Source organism: Schistocerca nitens, chromosome 10, assembly GCF_023898315.1.
Source record: "Schistocerca nitens isolate TAMUIC-IGC-003100 chromosome 10, iqSchNite1.1, whole genome shotgun sequence".
Classification (NCBI taxonomy): Eukaryota; Metazoa; Arthropoda; class Insecta; order Orthoptera; family Acrididae; genus Schistocerca; species Schistocerca nitens.
The window spans coordinates 216,325,107-216,343,426 of NC_064623.1; the positions used below are offsets into that span (position 1 = coordinate 216,325,107).

General features: G+C 42.1%; 1 protein-coding gene across 2 annotated transcripts in view; it reads right to left on the bottom strand.

Annotated features, from left to right (window-relative positions):
• Positions 1 to 2,292: 2,292 nt before the first annotated feature.
• The window catches only part of LOC126210109 (zinc finger protein 501-like), a 366,536-nt gene continuing 350,508 nt past the window's right edge, over positions 2,293 to 18,320 (bottom strand). Inside the window, exon 6 of one of the 2 annotated variants that reach the window (XM_049939248.1) lies at positions 2,293 to 3,128. In XM_049939248.1, coding sequence (XP_049795205.1) covers positions 2,405 to 3,128 — 724 coding nt within the window. In that variant the 3' untranslated portion in view covers positions 2,293 to 2,404. The remainder of the gene's footprint in view (positions 3,129 to 18,320) is intronic. The other variant, XM_049939250.1, reaches the window with a different exon arrangement.

Consider the following 18,320-nt stretch of genomic DNA (forward strand, 5'->3'; position numbering starts at 1 on the left):
CGGCCAACACCGCGGTTCCTGGTGTGTCCGCTGTGCCGTGCGTGTGATCATTGCTTGTACAGCCCTCTCGCAGTGTCCGGAGCAGGTATGGTGGGTCTGACACACCGGTGTCAATGTGTTCTTTTTTCCATTTCCAGGAGTGTATTACACCGTATGTCGTATGAATATATGATGTTTCAAATATTGAGGATCTGTCGAAAACGTGTCGATATTGTTATGAGTTGCTATAGTATAATGTAAGGTATTAACAAAAAAAAAAAAAAAATGAAATGATCTTGTGGCATTTTTGGCCCAGAGGCCTCATCTGGGGAAGTTCGGCAGCCGGGTTGCAAGTCATCTCAGGTGATGCTACATTAGGTGACTTGCGCGTCGATGATGATGAGATGATGATAACTACAACACACCACCCAATCCACGAGCGATGAAAATCTCCAATCCGGGTCCGCTGCATCGTAGGTAAACACGTTACCACTCTGCAAATCATGTGGACAATGCATTTACATTTACAGATCAGCAGTTAAAGAGACTTCTGGAGGTGTAAAAAATAAATACATAAATAAAACTCAGGGATGGAGTTTGTGTGTTCACAGAACAGGTAGTTTCGAAGTGAGATGTACGAGGGGTGTTTGAAAAGTCCATACAAAAATAAATACTACTTAAATGTTTGGGGTAAACCTTTATTACATTTCGACATGGTCTCTTTTTAGACTTATACACTTCGTCCAACGCTGTTCTAATTTGTTGATCCCTACCGAATAATAGAAATTGTCCAAGTCTGTAAAATAGTTGTTAGTTGCTGCAGTCACCTCGTTTCAATAAAATCTTTGTCTCGCCTGCCATTTCTTCAAATTGGGGAACAAATAGTAGTCTGAGGAAGCCAAGCCTGGAGAACAGGGAGGATGTAAAACGAGTTGGAATCCTATTTCCAATAATTTTGCGATCACAATTGCTGAGGTGTGTGCTGGTGCTTTGCCGTGGTGGAAAAGGACTTTTTTGTGCCTCGGTTTTCAAACGGTCCAATAACCGTGAATAATACGCACCTGTAATAGTTTTACCCCTTTCCAGATAGTCGATGAGGATTATCCCTTGCGAATCCCAAAAGACAGTCGCCATAACCTTTCCGGCTGAAGGAATGGTCTTCGTCTTTTTTGGTGCAGATTCTCCCTTGGTAACCCGTTGTTTAGATTGCTGTTTGGTCTCAGCAGTATAGTAATGTATCCATGTTTCACCCACAGTGACGAAACTACGCTTAAAGTCCTGTGGATTCTTCCTGAACAGCTGCAAACCATCCTTCCAACACCTCAAACGATTCCATTTTTGGTCAAGCGTGAGCAATCGCGGAACCCATCTTGCAGATAGCTTTCTCATGTCCAAATGTTTATGCAAAATGTTATGTACCCGTTCATTCGAGATGCCCACAGCACTAGCAATCTCACGCACCTTAACTCTTCTGTCATACATCTCCATATCATGGATTTTATCAATGATTTCTGGAGTTGTAACCTCCACCGGGCGTCCAGAACGTTCAGCATCACTTGTGCCCATATGGCCACTCCAAAAATTTTGAAACCACTTATACTGTTCTACGCGAAGGTGCAGAGTCACCATAATGTTTATCAAGCTTCTCTTTAGTCTCCTGAGGCGTTTTGCCTTTCATAAAGGAATGTTTAATCACCACACGAAATTCTTATTCGTCCATTTTTTGACAATCAGTCGACTTCCTTGATTCACACGAATGCTAAACACAAAGAAATAGACCAATATGGCTGAAACTTGGTGTGCGTTCTTTCCAAAGATGCTACTAACTAAACATGACCTCGATACGCGTCGGTGGTGCCATCTCTCAGACTTTGCACGAACTTTTCAAACACCCCCTCGTAGGTGATACGCTAATCGTAAGCAACTGGAACAATGGAAATATAGAAGAAATAAATCAAGCGTGGTGCCTCTAGAGCAGATTATCTTTTATTTTTTTTGGTCACGTTATTTTTTTATTTGCAAATTAGAAATTTTAGATTACGTGCTGTAATTTTCTGATCTGTACGGTAATTTTACGGCCCTCAACACACAATTCCACCTCCTCGAGCTATCAACATGGATAACAAATAATAGTTTCAAGGAATAGGTAGGTTCAAGATGTTTGGGGAAAGGTTGTGTAAACAGAATCATTTAGGGATCGTCTTTGTCTGCTATGCGGGAATTTCTGAAACTCAGTCTGGAAAAGCCTACCTCAAACAAAATGGAAGTGTACGGAGCACAAATATATGTGGCACATGCATACGCAGACAAAGCTATGGGCAAAAAGGTAGTTTATTAGTATTAATTAGATACAACAAGCGTCGTAGTCACAAGACTCCATGTGGGTGTATAAAGTCTTATGGAGCACGTTACAGCCGTACGGGCATTAGCCCGAGTGCACACGCGAGTGAGTCTTCAGGCTCGAACTCTGGTTGAATGTCTTGTGGCAGATCTCACAAATGTATGGGCGTTCGCCGGAGTGCACTCTCGAGTGTCTCCTGAGATTGCTTCCACATATGAACGCCTTGTGGCACACTTCACAGGTGTAGGGATGTTCGCCTGTGTGCACACGCGAGTGTTTCTTTAGGTTGGTGCTACTTACGAATGTCTTCTGACACACTTTACAAACATACGGGCGTTCGCCTGTGTGCACTCTAGAGTGGATCTTGAGGCTGCTCTCACACGACAACACTTTGTGGCACACTTCGCAGATGTAAGGGCCGTCGCCGGTGTGCTGACGTAAGTGGTTCTTCAGGTGGGTGTTGCTTGGAAACGTCTCGTGACAGACGTCACAACTATATGGGCGTTCGCCAGTGTGCCGACGTAAGTGGATCTTCCAGCCGCCCCTACTTACGAATGTTTTGTGACACACGCTGCAGGAATACGGAAATTCTTTGTCCTCGGTCAGGCCCAGGAACTGTGCAGTTGTCTCCTTGCCGGTGGTGAGATTGTGCACTCTCTGTAGCGTACCACTGTCGCGTTCACAGGACGCTACCTGATTGGGGCTGCATTGTTTGGTGTTGCTCGGTACTGTAGGCACACCATCTCCGCTAGCCAAACTGCCACTGCCATCCGTTTCCTTGTCGTCTTCCATGCCAACGGGGATATTACTGCGGAATTGTGAAAAAAAAAAGGTTTCAGAAAGCTTTGTCATAACAGTACACTATTAGGATATGAAAAATAACATTGAAATATGCTACGTCTGTTGCACAAGTCAAATAAAAGCCCCCTCAATGTATTTCAAACGAGATGGTCTGCAAACAATACTATAAATGATAAGGATAATGCATCTATATCAGAGATATGATTCGTTCTTGGTCAGAATGAATTTGTAAATATATCATTGATTATTGACGGCCATTACATGAACCAAATTCACTGACAGCGATGTTATTGCAACCTGAAACGTCAGAAAGCATGAACTTCTACTAGTGCTCCACATGATGTACTAAATTCTCCGAAATGGTCAGTGCAACTCTAACACACACTACACTACTGGCCATTAAAATTGCTACACCACGAAGAGAAGTGCTACAGACGCGAAATTTAACCGACAGGAAGAAGATGCTATGATATGCAAATGATTAACTTTCCACAGCATTCACACAAGGTTGGCGCCGGTCGCGACACCTACAAGGTGCTGACATGAGGAAAGTTTCCAACCGGTTTCTCATACACAAACAGCAGTTGACCAGCGTTGCCTGATGAAACGTTGTTGTGGTGCCTCGTGTAAGGAGGAGAAATGCGTACCATCACGTTTCCGACTTTGATAAAGGTCGGATTGTAGCCTATCGCGACATTGTTGCTCGCGTTGGTCGAGATCCAATGACTGTTAGCAGGGTATGGAATCGGTGGGTTCAGGAGGGTAATACGGAACGCCGTGCTGGATCCCTACGGCCTCGTATCACTAGCAGTCGAGATGACAGACATCTTAACCGCATGGATGTAACGGATCGTGCAGCCACGTCTCATTCCCTGAGTCAACAGATGTGGACGTTTTCAAGACAACAACCATCTGCACGAAAAGTTCGACGACGTTTGCAGCAGCACGGACTATGCTCGGAGGCCGTGGCTGCGGTTACCCTTGATGTTGCACCACAGACAGGAGCGCCTGCGATGGTGTACTCAACGACGAACCTGGGTGCACGAATGGCAAAACGTCATTTTTTCGGATGAATCCCTTTGCAGGATAGTGATGGTCGCATCCGTGTTTGGCGACATCACGGCGAACGCACATTGGAAGCGTGTATTCGTCATCGTCATACTGGCGTATCACCCAGCGTGATGGTATGGGGTGCAATTGGTTACACGTCTCGGTCACGTCTTGTTCGCATTGACGGCACTTTGAACAGTGGACGTTACATTTCAGATGTGTTACGACCCATGGCTCACGACACTTCATTCGATTCCTGCGAAACCCTATATTTCAGCAGGATAATGCACGACCGCATGTTGCAGATCCTGTACGGGCCTTTCTGGATACAGAAAATGTTCGACTGCTGCCTTGGCCAGCACTTTCTCCAGATCTCTCACCAACTGAAAACGTCTGGTCAATGGTGGCCGAGCAACTGGGTCGTCACAATACGCCCGTCACTACTCTTGATGAACTGTGGTATCGTGTTGAAGCTGCATGGGCAACTGTACCTGTACACGGCGTCCAAGCTCTGTTTGACTCAATGCCCAGGCGTATCAAGGCCGTTATTACGGCCGGAGGTGGTTGTTCTGGGTACTGATTTCTCAGGATCTATGCACCCAAATTGCGTGCAAAGGTAATCACATGTCAGTTCTAGTATGATATATTTGTCCAATGAATAACCGTTTACATCTGCATTTCTTCTTGGTGTAGCAATATTAATTGCCAGTAGTGTATTTGAACATTATTCAAAGAGCTCTTCACTTGAAATGAACAATTGTCCAATTACAATTACTCGATAGCTGACGCCTGACACTTGGCGCTTCAGCGTTGCCGCATCGACTGCCGGCTATCGCTCGGTTGTGGGCGACACAGAAACACGACGGAGCTTTGTTGGGAGTGGCTGCCACGAGGTATGTCGGAAATGCGAGACGGTCCGTCGACAGGTGATCTCAAGTGACCAGCGACTGAGCTGCGGCAGATGACGCCTTTTGTTGCTCTGAGTTAAAACTCACGACCTATGCTGACCACAACCTCGTGAAGTGCAATGTACCTGAGAAAGCGGCGGTCAACATTCTGCGGCAGAACTCAAATCATGATCGCTTTATTTACGGCGATCAAGCTAACCTCTACGAGCAAACTCAAGACAGAAAAAAATCCGGTGTCATCGCTAAAAGCAATTCGTAATTCCTCGCTGTTACTGGTTACCTGAAACTATACTCGCACCAGCTACCCGATCTGCTGCATGAGCAGTCCTCGTTCGCACTTGGCTGCAAATTATAGGCGTGACAGGCATATTCCAAACAAAGACAGAATGATAGAAAGAAAAATACTAGCAAATAAAAAGGTCAATACGATGATGAAAATGACACGGCAAAGAACTAGAAATCAAAAAAACTTACCTTAAAACCGATTAACTGAGTAAAAATAATAGACTTTTTTGATTAAATTTAAAAATAAAAAATTTCGCTATATTGGTCGAGATTCGAACCTACGGCCTTCTATAGGTCAGGTATGTACGCTAATCATTGCCCTACGGCACAAAACTGCGATAAGTAGTTACATTTATGACTGGTGCTCCAGTCGAAACGATGAATTGAATCCTTCAAAAATTGCTTCACATAATGTCGTGCGAAGCTTATCTGATGCAAGCCGATCTCTGCGGTTATGATAACTATATTATGACGCTCAATCGCATCTTGTGCGGAAGTGTATTGTAGTGTTTGGTTAGTGCTGTGTATGAAACGCGTGTATCTCGTTAGGCGAGCGCTCGCGTGCGTGTTTGTGTGTGTGTGTTTTTTTGTTATCATACGAAATAAAATGGCCAGACTCATGATTCGGGATCCAAACACATCAAGAAAGAATCCCGGACAAGAAACTGGCAGTGAACTGACCAATTGTTATGCCAGTTTGGCAACGACGATCAGTTCTGGCGTGACGTAGAGAGCTTTGACTGGAGGAAACTAGCTCCAACGCATGAAGTGTCAACTACCAAGTAGTTTTCATCGGACTAAAGTAATGTTGGGACGTGTTAAGGCTCTGTTCCGTCGGCCTTCCTACCACCAGAAGTCACTTTCACAGAAACTAGTGAGCGACCCTGTCTAGACACCAACTCGGTGTGCTCTTTAGTTCGAAACGACAATGTAAAGTTTCTAGTTCGGTCGTGTTGAGTGAGAGAGTCAACAGTGCGCTGAAATTGTACGACCGGCACGGTGACGTGTGATTATTATGCATTTGAAGGTGATGTAAAGTTCCGTAATGGAATTTTTCTTGAACACTGTGACGTAAAGGATGTTATCCTGGAAGAAAAGTTTTCACTGGAATAAGCTGAGATTTTGTTGAGACATGAGTACACAATGGTGGTACGGCGTGTTTGGAAAGTCGATGTGCAGGTTACGTTAAAGGTTCGAAACAAAGTTGGCAGAACTGTTTTTTCATAGATAGTCAATTTTTCTTTTTTTTAAATTCATTCTACTGTTAAGTAACATCTGACTGTTTGGTTCCGTGGATGAAAGTTATTGAATGTGATATCTAATATCTAATGTTTAGATTTTCTATTTGTTTTCAAATTACGGTGCTTTCAAGTAATGAACGTACTTTTCTTGTCGAACACGTGCTTCGACAAGGCGATAAAAACAAATATTTAGTGGAGGAGGCATTTTCTGAAAAATTCTTGGAAACAGTTCTACCTTATCATAATGCAGTTCGTCGACGTATTGAGAAATTTTAAGAGACAGGCTCAGTGTAAGAACTTGAAGAATACCTATACTAAACGAACAGAAGTTGTTAGATGCTTCTGACTATGCAGCAGGGCCCAGCAAAATCACTGCACACGTTCGCACAAGAGAAACATATCGGACTTGCAACCGCGCGAAAAGTAGTTAGGCAAACACTGAAATTGTTCCCGTATAAGGTGACAGCAATTCAAGAATTGGAAGATGCCAGTATTGAAATGTGAAATCCGTTGCTACAAATGGTTTACATTTTTTGCTAGGAGGAATACCACTGATAGTTTCTACACAGACGAGCCCAGGTTCCATCTCTCTGGTCATGTCAAGACACAAAACACACGACAATGGCCAACGGGGAATTCTCCTGCTATGCTTGAAACGCCATTGCATGATCAGAACACTGGAGTCTGAGCAGCAGGATTATATTATTTTTCGAAGAAATTGTGAACAGTAAACATTACGGTTTAATAGCGGACGATTTCATTGGCCGGCTAATGGAAGATGAAATCAACTACTCGAAGTTTCACTGCGCACACAGCTAACTCTGCAAGAGTGTTTGGGGAAAGTCTCAAATACGACCCGCTCGCTTCCCGGATCCCGCGAAACCAGACCTTTTTTTCTTGAGGATAGCAAAATTTGTAGTGTATCGCAATCGCCTATGCATGCATTGTGGCCGAAAAACGTAAGTAACTGCGCATATCACAGTCAGATATGCGGAAAGTGTTATCTCTTAAAATTAACAAAAAAACTCTGCGACAAGAAACAATTTATTTAGGACACTGAATAGTGTATTAGGTAACCTTAAACAGCTAAGTACTAATCTGTAAATAATTGTATTAGTCTGTGTGAATCCCTAATCGTTTTTATATAGCATCGACCTGTTGTTAAGCTGTTTTTTGGAGAGGAAATTCTAAGTAATGAAACATAACTAACATTTGAAATACTTCATTAATATGATACAGTATTTTGTTCGGTTTATCTGAACTGTGATCATATTTTTTGATGGCACACGGGGATGCAAATATAATAAAGGTTATGAAGCCACAGAACCTAGTAGTCAGTTCTGGGAGAAAGTTTACATCTACAACCCCAACGATATCCATAATCCATAAAGAAATGCGAATGCACGGCATAAGGTGCTTCCCATTGCACCACACACAGAAGCTGAAGTCACCCATTCTCCGACAGCCAATGAGTGTTCAGCAGAGTTCTGAGCGCCCTGCTGTGAATGTCGTAGCCAACATTTTATTCATCTTCAATTGTCATTGACCACACATATAACGGAATAGATTTCATCTCTTAAATATCGACATACACAGTTAGGGAAATATAGGCATGCATTTTAAATTCTAACGTATGTTCACAATCCGTACACCAAACAATTTTGTTCTATCATAAAATGGAGCTTCAGTCAACCAGTTAAACATTTTTCTTTGAAATAATTTACAAGACGTGGAGCGTGCTGATGGTGGTAACTTGTTAAAATATTTTTAGGGAGCTGACTCTGGGAAAGAGGGATGCTTTTATCAATTTGTCTTGGAATATCCATTTTAATTTTTTCTTCTTATTTGATATTCTTTTACATACAATTTAATGTATAGCGATGTGACATACACAGGTTGTTCTATGCAACACGCAATGTTACGGCTGGCCTTCGTATATCACGCACGAGATTTTCATATTCTCTGCCTCGCTTTGCACAGGCTATTAGGCCTACGGAAGGAATGAACAGGACCTTTTTGTAGGAAACAGGGTAACTAAATTTTATACTGGGATACGTTTTCCACAGAGGCCGTAAATTTCAAGTTACTCAAGAACGGCGTACAAAAGCGATCTTCAAACGCACCCCCTCACTCCCCCGCCGGTCAGGATTTCTACTGTGTTGCTCATGGCACTCTCTCCTGCCACTGCACAACTATTCGCGACTGATTCATCCTGTATACAGGGTGGTCCATTGATCGTGACCGGGCCGAAATAAGCGTCAAACGAAAAAACTACAAAGGACGAAACTTGTCTAGCTTGAAGGGAGAAACCAGATGACGCTATGGTTGGCCCGCTAGATGGCGCTGCCGTAAGTCAAACGGATATCAACTGCGGTTTTTTTTAAAAATAGGAACCCACATTTTTTTATTACATATTCGTGTAGTACGTAAGGAAATATGAATGTTTTAGTTGAACCACTTTTTTCGCTTTGTGATAGATGGCGCTGTAATACTCACAAACATATGTCTCACAATTTTAGACGAACAGTTGGTAACAGGTAGGTGTATTAAATTAAAATACAGAACGTACGTACGTTTGAACATTTTATTTCGGTTGTTCCAATGTCATACATGTACCTTTGTGAACTTACCATTTCTGAGAACGCATGCTGTTACAGCGTGATTACCTGTAAATGCAACATTAATGCAATAAATGCTCAAAATGATGTCCGTCAACCTCAATGCATTTGGCAATACGTGTAACGACATTCCTCTCAATACCGAGTAGCTCGCCTTTCGTTATGTTCGCGCATGCCTTGACAATGCGCTGACGCATGTTTTCAGGCGTTGTCGGTGGATCACGATAGCAAATATCCTTCGACTTACCCCACAGAAAGAAATCCCGGGACGTCAGATCCGGCGAACGTGCGGGCCATGGTATGGTGCTTCGATGACCAATCCACCTGTCAAGAAATATGATATTCAGTACCGCTTCAATCGCACGCGAGCTATGTGCCGGACATCCATCATGTTGGAAGTACATCGCCATTCTGTCATTCGGTGAAACATCTTGTAGTAACATCGGTAGAACATTACGTAGGAAATCAGCATACACTGAGCCATTTAGATTGCCATCGATAAAATGCGGGCCAATTATCCTTACTCCCATAATGCCGCACCATACTTTAACCCGCCAGCGTCGCTGATGTTCCACTTGTCGCACCCATCGTGGATTTTCCGTTGCCCAAGAGTGCATATTATGCCGGTTTACGTTACCGCTGTTGGTGAATGACGCTTCGCCGCTAAATAGAACGCGTGCAAAAATCTGTCATCGTCCCGTAATTTCTCTTGTGCTCAGTGGCAGAACTGTACACGACGTTCAAAGTCGTCGCCATGCAATTCCCGGTGCATAGAAATATGGTACGGGTGCAATCCATGTAGCATTCTCAACACCGACGCTTTTGAGATTCCCGATTCTCGCGCAGTTTGTTTGCTATTGATGTGCGGATTAGCCGCGACAGCAGCTAAAACACCTACTTGGGCATCATCATTTGTTGCAGGTCGTGGTTGACGTTTCACATGTGGCTGAACACTTCCTGTTTCTTTAAATAACGTAACTATCCGGAGAACGAACGGACACTTGGATGATGTCGTCCAGGATACCGAGCAGCATACGTAGCACACGCCCGTTGGGCATTTTCATGACAAAAGCAATACATCAACACGATATCGACCTTTTCCGGAATTGGTAAACGGTCCATTTTAACACGGGTAATGTATCACGAAGCAAATACCGTCCACACTGACGGAATGATACGTGATACCACGTGCTTATACGTTTGTGACTATTACAGCGCCATCTATCACAAAGCGAAAAAAGTGGTCCAACCAAAACATTCATATTTCTTTACGTACTACACGAATATGTAATGGGGATTCCTATTTTAAAAAAAAACGCAGTTGATATCTGTTTGACCTATGGCAGCGCCATCTAGCGGGCCAACCATAGCGCCACCTGGTTTCTCCCTTCAAGCTAGACAAGTTTCGCTCTTTGTAGTTTTTTCGTTTGATGCATATTTCGTGAGATATTTGGCCTGGTCACTATCAATGGACCACCCTGTATATACAGCTTTTCCAGGTCTACAAGTATGGAACCGGAATTTCCCTATAGATGGTGCTAGCCGTCAGTGTAGAGCCCGTGAGACCGCGTCTGCAGCGCCATCTGCTTCCTGTAACGGCTGACGACGAATGTCAGCACACAGTAAGCCAACTTCCGTACATCGGTATCTGTTTAAAACACGTAAACATGTCGAGTTTTTTGCCTACGAACTACGATTTGCGGACAGCTCTGGTTTTCTGTTATCATTTGAAGAAAACTGCTGCAGAACCGCATCGAATGGTTGTCGAAGCTTTCGGCGAACGTGCTCTTGGGAAAACACTGTGTTTCGAGTGATTCAAAAAATTCAAAAGTGGTGATTTTGGCGTGAGAAACGACGAGCGCCGGAAACCACGGAAAGAGTTCGAAGACAGCGAATTGCAGGCGTTATTGGCTGAAGATGATACTCAAACTCAACAGGAGCTCGCGAAACAATTGAATGTGACGAAGAAAGTCGTTTCTCTCCGGTAGAAAGCTATGGGAAAGGTGCAGAAAGTGGGGAAATGGGTTCCCCATGAACTGAATGAAAGACAGCAAGGAAATCGAAAGACCACTTGTGAAATGCTGCTCGCCAGATCGAAAAAAAAGTATTTTCTCCATGGAATAGTGACAGGCGATGAAAAATGGATACACTTTGAGAATCCTAAGCATCGTAAATCGTGGGTGAATCCAGGCAAACCATCGACATCCACTGCAGGATCAGATCAGAAGGGTGTCAGCTATTGTGAGCTGCGAAAACTTGGTGAAACCGTTAACACTGATCGCTACCAACAGGAAATGATCGACTTAAATCGAGCATTACGCGAAAAACAACCGGAATATGGAAAAAGGCAACACAGAGCCATATTGCTCCATGATGACGCCCCGTCATGCACAGCAAAACGGACCAGGAAAACGATCGAGGCGTTCAGTTGGGAAATACTAACTAGGCCATGCGGCTTATTCTCCAGACTTGGCTCCGTCAAATTATCATCTATTTGCATCTCACTGAACAATGCCTCAATTCGTATGAAAATGTACGAAAATAGCTCGCTGACTGGTTCGCTTCAAAAGAAGAACTGTTTTTCTATTTTTCTTCTTGGGGTGACATTCATAGCCTTTCGGAGAGGTGGGAGAAATGTATAAATAGCAATGGAGATTATTTTGAATAAAATATTGTTTATCAGTTTCAGCCAACAGATGTGAAATTATTTCAACCAAATTCCGGTTTCATATTTCTACACCTGATACAACTTTAAGTATATTAAGTATTCTAAACAGATGTCGACTGTGATCTCTTGGTCCAGCCCCACAGATATTTCTTATGACTTTCCTTTTGTACCTTCAATATGTCACTTACATGTGTAGAGTGTTCCATACCATATGTCCATAAGAAATTGACACTGGAACACTCCAAGATACGTCAGTCTTAAATATTCTGAAATAATTAAATCTCTCAGTTTGTACATTAGACGTGTTACTCTTGACAGTCTTCTGAAGATACGACCGAAGAATTCTCCCATGTCAACTTTTATATTAACTTCTATAAAATCCTAAAAGTCTAACCGTTCTGTTTTTTGTATTGTTAGATAGTCCTAACAGAAGGTGATGGGTCTTGTCCGGGTATCACAAAAGTTTATTCAAGGAGAATCATTTGCTGCAACATGATATTTGTTGCAATACTTACGTGTCTTGATGAGTTGTTAACTATCGTAGTGACATCTGCACAGCAGATCGCAGAGTGGGGAACACACTGTGGCAAATCGACGAGTGCAACTATGAAAAAGAATGGTCCAAGAACTGATCCCTGTCACTACCTGTCTCAATACTTTTCGTCAGAGAATGTCTGTTTCTCAGTGAGGCATATCATTACTCTTACTGGCCGAGCGAGGTGGCGCAGTGGTTAGCACACTGGACTCGCATTCGGAAGGACGATGGTTCAATCCCGCGTCCCGCCATCCCGATTTAGGTTTTCCGTGATTTCCCTAAATCGCTCCAGGCAAATGCCGGGATGGTTCCTTTGAAAGGGCACGGCCGACTTCCTTCCCCATCCTTCCCTAATCCTAAGAGACCGATAACCTCGCTGTTTGATCTCTTCTCCCAAACAACCAACCAACCATTACTTTTACTGGTGTATTATCTACCTTATAACATTCATGCTCCTAAAGTAATATTCAAAGACTTGACTTCGGTCACATAAAACAAATGAGACTATTCTTAGTTTGAAAATCAGCGATTATCTGGTTTAAAATGTTAAGAATTACAGAAATGTTATTTTTCCCCGCCTCAAAGGACATTTTTTCTTCAAAATAATCACTTAAAATCTTAAACATGGCTGCAAAACAGCAACTGTGTTATTCAGAATACACTGAAAACTTAACCAACCACGCAGTTGCAAATAAAGGTTTTTATGCCTTGACCATGGTTTAGATATTTGTAAAAATATCTTCTTCAGAAGTAATGGCGCTAAAAATGAACCCAGTTAAAAAATAATTATTTTTTTACAAACACAATAAAATATTAATAGAAAAATATTTGTGATGTAAACGTACTCACTTATTACATCACATAATGCAATAGGCGTCACAGGATAAAACATTTGCGTAAGTTACATGTACCTTACGTCAGAGACTAAGGCCAACAGCTACAAATACACAGACAAAGGCGACCAGGAAAATTGGGCTAAATAAGGCGCTGAATACATGTACGTAAAAACCGCGCATTTGTTGTGTCGAATAACAGCATTTTATAATAAAGAAAGTATGAAAATTCCTTTACAAGGCTATTAAAATATAAAAATTTACAGGCGTACATTCTGTATAAAATTCTTAATACATCTGCTGACAGAGTAATATTGTACATAAATTCAGCGTGCAGAAAGATAGAGGTTTGTTGTACGTATTTATCGCTCTCTGTGGCCCAATTTTCCTGGTCGCCTGAGTCTGAATATTTGTACCAGTTGGCCTTTGTCTCTGACGTAAGGTACATGTAACTTACGCAAGTATTTTATCTTGTGAGGCCTATTGTATCATGTGATGTAATAAGCGAGTACGTTTACTTCACAAATATTTGTCCATTAATATTTTATTATGTCTGTAAAAAAAATTATTTTTCAATTGGTGTATACATTTTTCGCGCCAATACTTCAAAAGAAGGTATTTTTACAAGTATCTACACCATAGTTAAGGGATAATAATTATTAGCAACTGGTTGGCTGATTTGTCAATCTAATAATGACTTAGCTGACTTCAGTAAGAGCTCGAAATATTTTGGAAATTATAAGCGCTATTGTGACAGGTCGATACTTCTGGTGGAGATTTTTGTCTCATTTTTAAAAAAATTGCTAAAGCTTTTAAAATTTTTAATGATTCAGGGAACACTCCAAACTGAAAACGTTTTGTTAAAAATATATGCTAAAAGTTCACAAATCAGTTTTCTTGATAATTATCCACAGTTTTAGAGTTGGAGGATATTTTACCACTATTACGACATCAGTGGATGTGATAATTTTCCATTCACAAGACTGTTTCTCTGGCAGCCGCTTCCCAAGTAGTTCACTTGCAGATGTGTCGGCCGAGTTGATAATGTGTCCAATCCCTTTCACTGAAGACTCAAAGAACTGGTTCAGTTGGTCTGGTTCACGTGACACTTCTTGTGTGTGGGTAGGAGAGTGTTCTTGTGTGACAATCTGCCATGCTGCTTTGCACTTGTTTGGAACAATTTCTATTACACTTTCATAGTCTAAGCTTACTTTTATACAATCTTTTATATTTCAGGTATGTCCTATTCTCTGTATTTACCTGTTTAGTGCCTATCTTACAGTTATTTTTGTATACAATTCAGAGTAACAAGATGTGATCCCTAATGCCTCAAGTTCTTTAGTATACTAGTTTGGTAACTTTGTTTTAGACTTACCTTTGAAATTAATCTTTATTAGAGGTGAAATGTACCACACATCAATATATTGATTAAAGAATCAACCAAACGTAGATTCAAAACTAGACTGTTCAATCTTGTTTCATAGACAAAATCCGATTTTATACAACTTAGTGCCGGCCGTGGTGGTCTAGCGCTTATAGGCGCTCAGTCCGGAACCGCGCGACTGCTGCGGTCGCAGGTTCGAATCCTGCCTCAGGCATGGATGTGTGTGATGTCCTTAGGTTAGTTAGGTTTAAGTAGCTCTAAGTTCCAGGGGACTGATAACCACAGATGTTAAGTCCCATAGTGCTCAGAGCCATTTGAACCATTTATACAACTTAGTCTGTCAGCAAACACGTTCACAAGCTCATCTTTCTGGCTTCCCACTCAAGTCACTAAATTTTCTTCATAGACGGTATTACTGATGTGACATCACAATTCGCTGTAGCATGCGAAGAGTAATGGTTCATGGCCAAAAAACATCCACCTGCATGACTAACAGTAAAAATCTCACTAGAGAAATTAACAATAATATGATTTAAGAAGTATTTTTACGTGTAACACTTTTATTTGTACAGAATAAATTTCAATAATTTATCCAGTTTACTGGTTGTGGAGCTCTGTGGCTGCGGATTGTGTGTTATTTTATGAATACAGCAACGAACCAGTTTTTGAAAAATGTGGCTGGTTGCTATGTATAAAAGAATAAGTTTAATGTCCTTAAGTTAACGAAAAGAGACCTTGATTTAGGATTGTCAGAGTTTTGACATTTCTGCACTGAAGTCACCACATATAGTGATATCTTCATTTTTTCTTTAATACGTCTTTCAAAATAATTTCAAAATTTTTGAAGAATATTTCCACAACTCCATTCGGAGACCTATACAGTCTTAGAACCACCACGCTCTGTATGTGATCTGAGGCGTTTCCGGCATATATCCTGTTTCCAAAGTTGTCGGGTGTACTCTCAGATCCAGTAGTCGCAGGTCGACAACATTTCGACTCTTCCGCTATCATCAGATGCTGTGTCTGCTACGTACTGGCAGTATTTATGTCAGCCCAGCACTGACTCCCACGCCTTGCTCAGTTTGAAGCCCACGTGTCTGTTGATTAGATTATCAGTCACACTGATTTCAATCGCTTTTTCGAAAATGGGTCCCCAAAATTTTTAGGTGGTAGCCAGGACTTTCGTTTGCTGGTAATTCATTTTACGTCCACTTCCAACGCAGTGTTCTGCTGTTACTCAATTGTTGGGCTGTAGCATACTGTACATCGATCTTCGGTTGTGCGCATCGTCTGTACAATATAAGAATTTTCGCATTCACACGGAACATGGTACACTCCCGCTTTTTTGAGGCCCACGTCGTCTTCCACCGTCCCTTATAAAGCTCGTATTTTGGCTGGCGGGCTTTCCGCAGTAGTCTGCAAATCTTTGAACATGCATTGCCAGCAAACGGTATGAAAGCGTTCTTCTTATCGCCATCTTTCGTTTTTTCGGCCTCCATGTAGTTGTCGGCGCTCTGGCGTCGCTGAGAAGTTCATTGAGAAGTTCAGCTCCGAGCCGACGCAACTTTATAGACTCGTACTGGCATCTACCTATTTTACGTTCAATTTACAATACTGTGAGCAGACCGATGACGCACCAATGGGGCAGCCCCCTCTCCCCAGTTGTAACAAATTTGTTGATGGAGTGCTTACAAGGGAACCTCCCCATCGCACCCCCGTCAGATTTAGTTATAAGTTGGCACTGTGGATATGCCTTGAAAAAACTGAACACAGATCAATCGAGAAAACAGGAAGAAGTTGTGTGGAACTATGAAAAAATTAAGCAAAATATACAAACTGAGTAGTCCACGCGGAAGATATGCAACATCTAGGAGAGTGTGAGCTCAGGAGCGCCGTGGTCCCGAGGTTAGCGTGAGCAGCTACGGAACGAGAAGTCTTTGGTTCAAGTCTTCCCTCGAGTGAAAAGTTTAATTTTTTTTATTTTCAGACAATTATCAAAGTTCAGGCACTCACACATAATCATTTTCGCTCTCCAGAATTCCAGGACATGTTCAGATTTGCTTGGATATATGCAGGATTTGACGGTCTACACACGTAAAAATTTGAAAACGTTAAAAACATATGTTTTGACAGAGCGCACGGGGAAAACTGTGCGACTGTGAAACTGTTGCATTAATTTTTTGCAGTTTATCTGACAAACTCTTATGTTTTCATCACTTTTTTGGGACTGATTATCACATCCACAAGAAAACCTAAATCGGGCAAGGTAGAAGAATATTTTTACCCATTCGCCAAGTGTACAAGTTAGGGTGGTCGATAAAATATTCCTGTCATGTGACGCACATGCCGTCACCAGTGTCGTATGGAATATATTAGACGTGTTTTCCTGTGGAGGAATCGGTTGACCTATGACCTTGTTTTCGGTTCCTATTGGAGAGGCGCGTCCTTTCGTCTACTAATCGCACGGTTTTGCGGTGCGATCGCAAAACACAGACACTAAACTTATTACAGTGAACAGAGACCAATGAACGAACGGACAGATCATAACTTTGCGAAAATATAAAGTAAACTTTTCACTCGAGGGAAGACTTGAACCAAGGACCTCACGTTCCCCAGCTGCTCACGCTAACGACGGGACCACGGCGCTCCTCAGCTCACAATATCCTTGATATTGCTTATCCTGCCGATGGACTACTCAGTTTGTATACTTTGCTTATTTTTGTCATAGTTTCACACAGCTTCTTCCTGTTTTCTCGATTGATCTATGTTCAGTTTTTCAAGGCCTGTCCACTGCGCCAACTTATAACTAAATCTGACGGGGGTGCGATGGGGAGGTTCCCTTGTTAGAGGATGGAGCACTGGAAACCTCCGAAATAAAACCTGTTTGTTTCTTTCGGTATGTCGACGACACTTTTGTCATCCGGTCACATGGACCTGATAAACTACAGAAATTCTTAGAACATCTGGATTCCATCCATGGAGTCATCCAGTTTACCATGGACATTTTAAGAAAATGGCAAACTTCCTTTCCTCGAGATCCCAGTTCGCTTGTCAACAGTGTACACTGTAAGCTAACGCACACGGATTTACGAGGCTTACCCAGGAAGTAACGCACCGCAGTTTTCTCTTCAACAGTTCTTTATTGAACATAATGAGAATTACTGTGGTGTGCGTACTGTAAGACCTTTGGTGCACACACCATCAGATTATTTTCCTTGTCACTCTAACGAAGTAGGCGAGTGTCAGCAATATGTCTCGTGGTCTTATTAAAATAATAACAATCATAAAGCTCACTTAACTTGATTCTGGATGCTATTTACAATTGACAATCTGAAGTTCCTTTGCTCTTGGTACATTAATCTTATTCTCACAATCTCTGATACTTGACAAAGTGTCTATACATTTTTCTTCTTGGCTATGTACAGGAATATAATAATCTTATTAGGCGCAGACTGAAACTTGACTATAGACTTGTACAGACTAATGCAGACTGACTAATCGGAGGTCTGTACACTCGTTATAATACCTCGAGCGTTCAGGTATCACTGCGCGAGTGTGATCCGCGAGGAGAAAAGGTTCTACGTTAGCAGCAATCTCATTGTCTGCGTTACATATTAATACGCGGATAGGCGGAAGCAGAATTTGGTCCGTCTCTAAGACAGCGCCATCTCGTAGAG